The 7,410-nt window shown below is 35.7% G+C and overlaps 1 protein-coding gene across 1 annotated transcript; it reads left to right on the top strand.

Annotated features, from left to right (window-relative positions):
• The first annotated feature begins 5,895 nt into the window (after positions 1–5,895).
• On the top strand, positions 5,896–6,507 carry LOC131181373 (uncharacterized mitochondrial protein AtMg00860-like). The gene is made up of 2 exons (XM_058149419.1): positions 5,896–5,919; positions 6,100–6,507. Exons 1-2 carry the CDS (start codon positions 5,896–5,898, stop codon positions 6,505–6,507), a joined length of 432 nt encoding a protein of 143 aa, XP_058005402.1.
• Positions 6,508–7,410: the final 903 nt, after the last annotated feature.

The raw sequence follows: 7,410 nt of genomic DNA, 5'->3' as shown, positions 1-7,410 counted from the left end.
TTGAAAATAATTCAATATTTCTTTCGGCTCCCTGACCTAATTATTTGACTGGCTTAACAATTCTTTTTCGTGATTTTCTCTTGTCCACTGTGTTTGTAATAGTCCTAAGGACCGCAGTGTCACATTTTACGGTTCGAAATTTCGCAATCCTTCCCGATAAGGTCTCGGCTCATTTAACTTCTTATGTTCTGTTTTTCTTATTTATACTTAACTAATTGACAATTACTAATTATTTATGTTTATGGCTTATCTAGTTATCTTAAGTATGGTTCTAATCCCCTTAATTATCCGGACAGTCTCCGGTCGCCAGAATAGTAAAATATACCAGGTTATGCAAATAGGGGTGTTACATAGCATGCCATGGCCACCCAATTAGTAATAAGGTTTAGCTTAATTGAACCTATAATCATATGTTACCATGCATTAGAATCTCTCTGTTACAAAATCTCAGCTCAAGCTGAAGTCATGGTTGATGTCAAACCCCATTTGCTATGAATATTATGTTCTCTTTTAATTCCAGTTCTTGATTAAAAAGATTTTCTCATCAAAAACTCATTTCTGATTAAATCTATCTGTCCTGGCCAGGAACTTGAAACATCAAGAACAATTAAATGAACATAGGATTTTATCTCTATTTACTTAGAGGAACAGATTCCATCTTGATCAACACCTACCTCCATATATAACTAGTAGGAGCCAACATATGCCCATATACCCATACACAGTACAAGTATGAAAGCAGTATCAAACTCAAACCACCTATATACAAGATAACTGTGCTATCTCAGGTCTAAAGATTATATGCACTGATATGATTTATGACAATACATTGACAAGAGTAAACTCCATGTGCTTGTCATAAGTGTCACTGGTTCGGCGTACTTATCATGTATAAGTGCCTATCATGTTTGTCATATGGCATGAGACTCACCATTCCATCTTATTTATATCTCATATAAATAACTTGGGAATAAATATGAATACAATCTTTCTAGATAAGTCATGTCCTTATTGTGAAGTATCCTCGATTGTGAACCTATTTATGATACTTTGTACTAAAAATACTGTCACTCTTATTCTTAACAACTTAATAATAGAATTTCTAACAAAATATCAATGGACCTTTTCTATTACACATAATATATTATGTAAACGGAAAAGTGAAAATGCCTTTTATTAATAAAAACACGTACAAGATACATACTAAATGATTTGCTCTAGGGCATACTGCTAATAACCACATCATCACTTAAGTGGTGACATGGCACTCACACCATTTGGCCAGCCTTGCATTTAGAGATTACTTGGCTACCATCTCACCAGTACACATGGCTTTAGGTGATTCGGCTAATTAAATTGAGGAAGGAGCAAAATGCACCACTTGTCCCATGGAGAATGAGGCTTTTTCCTTGTGGTCCCAAATCTGGATGGTCCCCCCATACCAGCCAGCCATTTTTAAGGAGAAATATCTTCCTTTTTCTATCTTATAGTGCCATGTAGGCAGCATTTTATTAGTACCCCATCCACATATACTTATCTTTTTCATTTTTAGGGTAACTTGAAGAGTCATTTTTTAGAGGAAAAACTCTAGACTATTCGGCCACCATTGTTGAATGAGTGAGCTTTGTATTTTCTTCCTTGTTTCTTGTAAAAACTTGGATTCAAGTAATCTAATCGCATTGCTTGAATTATTTTGATGATCAAGGTGCTCTTTAGACAAGTTCTAATTGTATCTTGACATTTGAACAATACATTTTCTTTTGCATTTCTTCTTAGTGCCTTATCACATTGGTTGATATTGTGTTGAGTGGATGCAAAGTCTACCTTGTTGGATGGATGAACTTGGGTGCTGTTTATGAGTGTTTATCATCTTGGTATCAGAGCATAGGATGTTCAAACAAGGCATTTATCTCTATTACTAGTGTTTATTTTCTGTTTGGTTCTTATTCCATACTGGTAGTTTGGTTTTAGTCACTAAAATCCAATCGATTCTACTATAGACTGACCAGGGTTCATCTTGTGCCAGGTTCTTTATTGCTAGACCTTATTTTTCTTTTTAGTGTGTCTCTTTTATTCATGTTTTACTCATTGTCTGCTTGACCAAAACCAGCTCTTGGGGTTTAGTGTGATTTTCTTTATTTGTTTAAAACCTATTTTGTTGAGTTTGTCTTAGGGTTTTGGGTTAATCAAGCTGTAGCCATCTTGCTAGCTATTTATCTTGCTTCTTTGAGTTTGATATCAAGCCTGATAGGTTGTTTTAGAAATGAGTTATTGATTGGGATGAGTTTTATGCTATTGATGTGCATTGTTTTTTGCTAATTTGTGATATTCATACCTAATGGCATATTAGACCTGATTGGTGACTTGATTAGTTCATTGATTTAGACTTGTCCATTCGGCTTGAAATTTTACCAGCATTATTTGGGCGTGTTTAGGACATTGCGTGTCAATTTTGGGGTTGTTTGACATTGTTTGCCTTCTGAACCAAAATTTCATGACAGACTTGATTAAATTTAGTTCACATAGCAAACCAACCTAGAAAACTCTGAAAATTTATAGGTTGTTTATATCCCATTTCAGTAGTTCCCATGTCAATTTTGGTGGTTGTTTGACATTGTTTTCCTATTGAACCAAAATTTTGTTATAGACCAAATCAAATTTAGTTCACATAGCAAAGCAATAAAAAAAAACTCTAAGAATTTATAGGGTATTTATAACCCATTTTAATAGTTCCCATGTCAATTTTGGGCATTGTTTGACATTGTTTTCCTATAAAACCAAAATTTCACAGCAGACTTGATTAAATTTAGTTCACATAGTAAACCCGCCCAGAAACTCCTGAAATTTTACCAGTAGTTATTCAGCATTGGGATGCCTTTTCCTACTAAATTTCAGATCAAAATACATTCATTTGTTTGGTGAACCAAAAATTAGTGCATTTTTTTTGGTGAATTGTGCGAACTTTAAGTATTTGTGCTATATTGGTTGTGAAATTTGATATTTGAGTTTGATATCACTTCATTAGGTTATCTTTTTTTCCAGTTTACGAACTCTTTTCATTTGGTGTCTATCTCTTATTTTGACTCCAGTGTCACATTGCTTATTCTTGTATCACATCTTATTCCTTGTCGTTCTTGATCATTTGATAAGTTTGTAAGTGTTTTCATTTATTTGTGTTTGAGTTCCCTAAAGAAATGATGGAAGGAAAAATTGAGTGGTAAAAAGCAAGAGTGTTAAGAGCAATTAGAGGACAAAAGCCTGATTGTGTGCTAAACACTTGAGAGGGTGAGCCATTTATCTACTAACCTTATTTCTTTACAGCTCAAATGGATCAAAACACTACTAATAGTAGGAACTGGGGGTGAAGAAAGGAATTTTAGAGATGAAAGAGTATATAAGGAAGCCTTAGCACAATAATTTGAAAAGCTTTCCTTACTAACAGCAAATCATGATGAAGAATTAAAAGGCATAAGGACTGATGTGAATAGGTTGATGGAATATTTGATGAGGAATGAAAGAGGGCCTAAGAATAGAAGGGAAGAAGAGGAAGTGAACGTGGGAAATGAAGGTAGAGGTAGAAGAGCTATAAGGGCAGAACCTAGGATGGAAGAGTATAATGAGCTAGATTGGGATGAAGATGAATTTGAGGAAGCATATGAGCATGGGAATTATCCAGTTGGTGGTAGGGGATTTTAGCCACCAAGGGGTAAAGGAGTTAGAGGTAGATTTGGTGGGAGAAATTTTAGGCATGATGATTACGGAAATAGGGGAGTGCATAATGAGGTGGTTGATGCAAACATGGAGAGCATAAAGATGAAAATAACATCTTTCTATGGTAAGGAGGATTTAGATGCATATATTGAGTAGAAAATGTAAATTGAGATGATTTTTGTGTGCTATAACTATAGTGAAGAGAAGAAAGTGAAGTTGGCAGCAATAGAGTTTAGAGTTTAAGGATTATGCCTTGGTATGGTGAGATCAATTAGTTGTAAGGAGAAGGAGAAATGGTATGAGGGGAATTATGACATGGGCTGAAATGAAGGAAATAATGAGGGAAAGATTTGTGCAACCACATTATGGTAGAGAAGTGAAGTTGAGATTATAGCAATTTACATAAGGAGCCAAGAGTGTGGAGAAGTATTACAAAGCCATGGAAATTGCCATGATTAGAGTTAAAATGGAGGAGGATGAAGAGTCTACCATGGTTAGGGTCTTAAATGGCCTAAGCCCAATCATCAGGTTTATGGTGGATTTGCAAAATTGTAGAACGGTGGAGCAAATGATGCAAGTTACCATTAAAACCTAAAAGGAAATGAGAAGGAAGTGGGCTATCAAGAACACTCAACCAATATACAATCTAACCCCCAAGCCACCATGGAAATCAAATTGGAGTGGACCTTCCAAAATAGAGAAAGAGGAACCTAAATTCAAAAAGGAAGAATGGAAGGGCAAAGGAAAGCTAGAAGGGAAAATAGAAGAAAAGAATAAAAAGGTGGAGACCCGAGCTAGAGATGTGAAGTGCTTAGGGAGAGGACATTATGTAAATGAGTGTCCTAACAAAAAAGTGATGTTTATTAGAGATGATGGAGAATGGGAAAGTGGTGAAGAAGGTGTTGTAGAAAATGAGCATGATGATAGTGATGTTGAGTTTGTGGATGAGGGAGACCAAACGCCCATGGAGAGTCACGCCCTTATTACCTTGCACACACTTAGTGCACAAGCTGAATTAGAGGATAATGATACCATACAAAGAGAAACATTCTTTCATACAAGGTGTTTGATGAATGACAAAATGTGTAGTGTGATTATTGATAGAGGAAGCTACTACAATATTGCTAGTTCTCTTATGGTTGAAAAGTTGGGATTGCACACTACCAAACATCCCAAGCCATATGGCTTACAATGGCTGAATGATTGCAATAAGGTGAATGTGGTAAAGCAAGTGGTTGTTCCATTCAGCATTAGGAAGTACTATGATGAAGTTATTTGTGATGTGGTTCCAATGGTTGCTCTGCATCTCTTACTTGGAAGGCCTTGGCAGTATGATAGGAGTGTTATGCATGATGAGAGGAAGAATAAATACACCTTGATGAAAGATGGATACTGATATCATTTGACTCTATTGGTGCCTTCTCAAATTCATGAAGACCAAATGAGGATTATGAAATCCATGGAAGAAAGAAAAGTGAGTATGAGAGAAAAATCAAAAGTGGCTGAGCTTGATAAGGGAAAAAATGAGAGGAGTGTGATAGTAAAAGAAGTAACCAAAAAAAAAAAAAGAGTGTGGGCTCAGGGCAAAAAGAGAGCTATGAGAAAAGAATAAGCTTATTTGTGAAAGGAAAGGAAGTCAGGGAGGCTTTACATTGTGAGAGACCTTTTTGTGTACTTTTGTACTAAGAGGCACATTTATGTATTTCTGACCTTGACCCCAATTTGCCTAGTGGTGCTGTTTCTTTGTTGCAGGAGTATGATGATATCTTTCCAGAGGAGTTGCCACCTGGATTACCACCCATTCGAGGGATTGAGCACTAGATTGATCTTATTCCAAGGGCGCCCATATCGAATAGACTAGCTTATAAAAGTAACCCAGAGGAAACAAAGGAGCTCTAAAGGCAAGTGGAAGAACTCTTAGCAAAGGAATGTGTGCATGAGAGCATGAGTCCTTACGCTATACCAGTGCTTCTTGTACCAAAGAAAGATGGGAGCTATCGCATGTGTGTGGATTGCAGAGCCATCAATAAAATCATTCTAAAGTATAGACATCCCATACCTCGACTTGATGATATGCTTGATGAGTTGTTTGGTGCATGTGTGTTTTCCAAGATTGATTTCAAAAGTGGTTACCATCAGATTAGAATGAAAATAGGATATGAATGGAAAACTACTTTTAAAACTATGTATGACTTGTATGAGTGGATGGTAATGCTATTCAGTCTCACTAATGTACCTAGCACTTTCATGCGTTTGATGAATCATGTGTTGAGATCATTCATAGGTAGATTTGTGGTAGTTTATTTTGATGACATTTTAATCTATAGCAAAGACATGGATGATCATTTGCATCATTTGAGACTTGTGTTTGATGTGTTGAGGCATTAGAAATTACATGCAAATGTAAAGAAATGTTCTTTCTACTTGGAAAAAGTTGTTTTCCTTGGTTTTATTGTGAATGGCAATGGTGTTGAAGTTGATGAAGAGAAGGTCAAAGCCATTAAGGATTGGCCAACTCCTAAAAATGCATCTGAAGTTAAGAGTTTTCATGGATTGGCTAGTTTTTATAGGAGATTTGTGCCTCATTTTAGTTCTATTGTTGCTCCTTTGAACGAACTTATCAAAAAAGATGTTGCATTTGAGTGGAAGAAGAAACATGAACTTGCATTTGCTGAATTGAATGATAAGTTGTGTTTTGCACCATTATTGAGCTTACTTGATTTTGATAATACATTTAAGATTGAGTGTGATGCTTGTGGTGTAGGTATAAGTGCTATTCTCATGCAAGAGAAATAACCGATTGCATATTTTAGTGAGAAATTGCATGGTGCTGCCTTGAATTACTCTACTTATGATAAGGAATTGTATGCATCAGTTAGAGCCTTGGAGACTTAGCAGCATTATTTGTGGAACAAAGAGTTTGTCATACATTCTTATCATGAATATTTGAAGCATATTAAGAGTCAAAATAAGTTGAGTGTAACACCCCTAAGTTCGGTAGTGCGTTCTGCTGTCCCGGTGACCAGTGCTGTCCGGACAGCTAAGATGCCTAGAACCACACTTTAATATGAGTGAGGAGACATAAAATAATGAAATACAAGAAAAGAAAATACAAGAAAAACAAAGGAAAAATCATAGCAAAGAAATGTAATCAAGTTAAGCGAGCTGAGAACCCTAGCGATGGGTGACCGCACCGGGAAGCCACGGCGTGGACCGTTGACTAGCCCTGGACTGCGGGGAACCCTGGAAAATATTTTTAGGACTTAAATAGACCCTTATTGAAGTATAAATATCATTAGAAAAATCAAAGAAAAATTAAATAATTAGTACAAAGAAAAGTGAGAAATTGAAAAACGGACAAAACCCGGTATTACCGAAAAATCGGGAATGCAACCCGAACAGGGGCATTATGGTCATTTGACATCCCGAATTGTCTTTTGACCTAAATGTCCATTAAAAATAAATAATATTACACTTAGAAAATAAAATGAAAAATTAGTTTAGTGGTACCTAAAGTAAATAGCAAAAATGAAGGGTTTAATGTGGAATAAGTGGAAATTCAACATATTATATGATTTACAGTAAGTAAGTGGACTACTAAGAATCATAAAATAAATTAAAAATAAGCATAAGTGGGCAGATTGCTCCACTAAAAGATCATCTTCAACATTGAAACCTCCATTTGCCGTGAATGAAAAA

Source organism: Hevea brasiliensis, chromosome 7 (genome assembly GCF_030052815.1).
Source record: "Hevea brasiliensis isolate MT/VB/25A 57/8 chromosome 7, ASM3005281v1, whole genome shotgun sequence".
NCBI classification, from domain to species: domain Eukaryota; kingdom Viridiplantae; phylum Streptophyta; class Magnoliopsida; order Malpighiales; family Euphorbiaceae; genus Hevea; species Hevea brasiliensis.
The sequence above is the reverse complement of the archived record's forward strand: the minus strand, read 5'-3'. Positions and strand labels throughout refer to the sequence as shown.

Excerpts from the sequence above, each read along its gene's own strand:
- LOC131181373 (XM_058149419.1), top strand. The coding sequence starts at position 5,896 with ATGTATGACTTGTATGAGTGGATG. Across the intron at positions 5,920-6,099 it reads ATGACTTGTATGAGTGGATG|AAATTACATGCAAATGTAAA; the intron begins GTAATGCTATTC and ends TTGAGGCATTAG.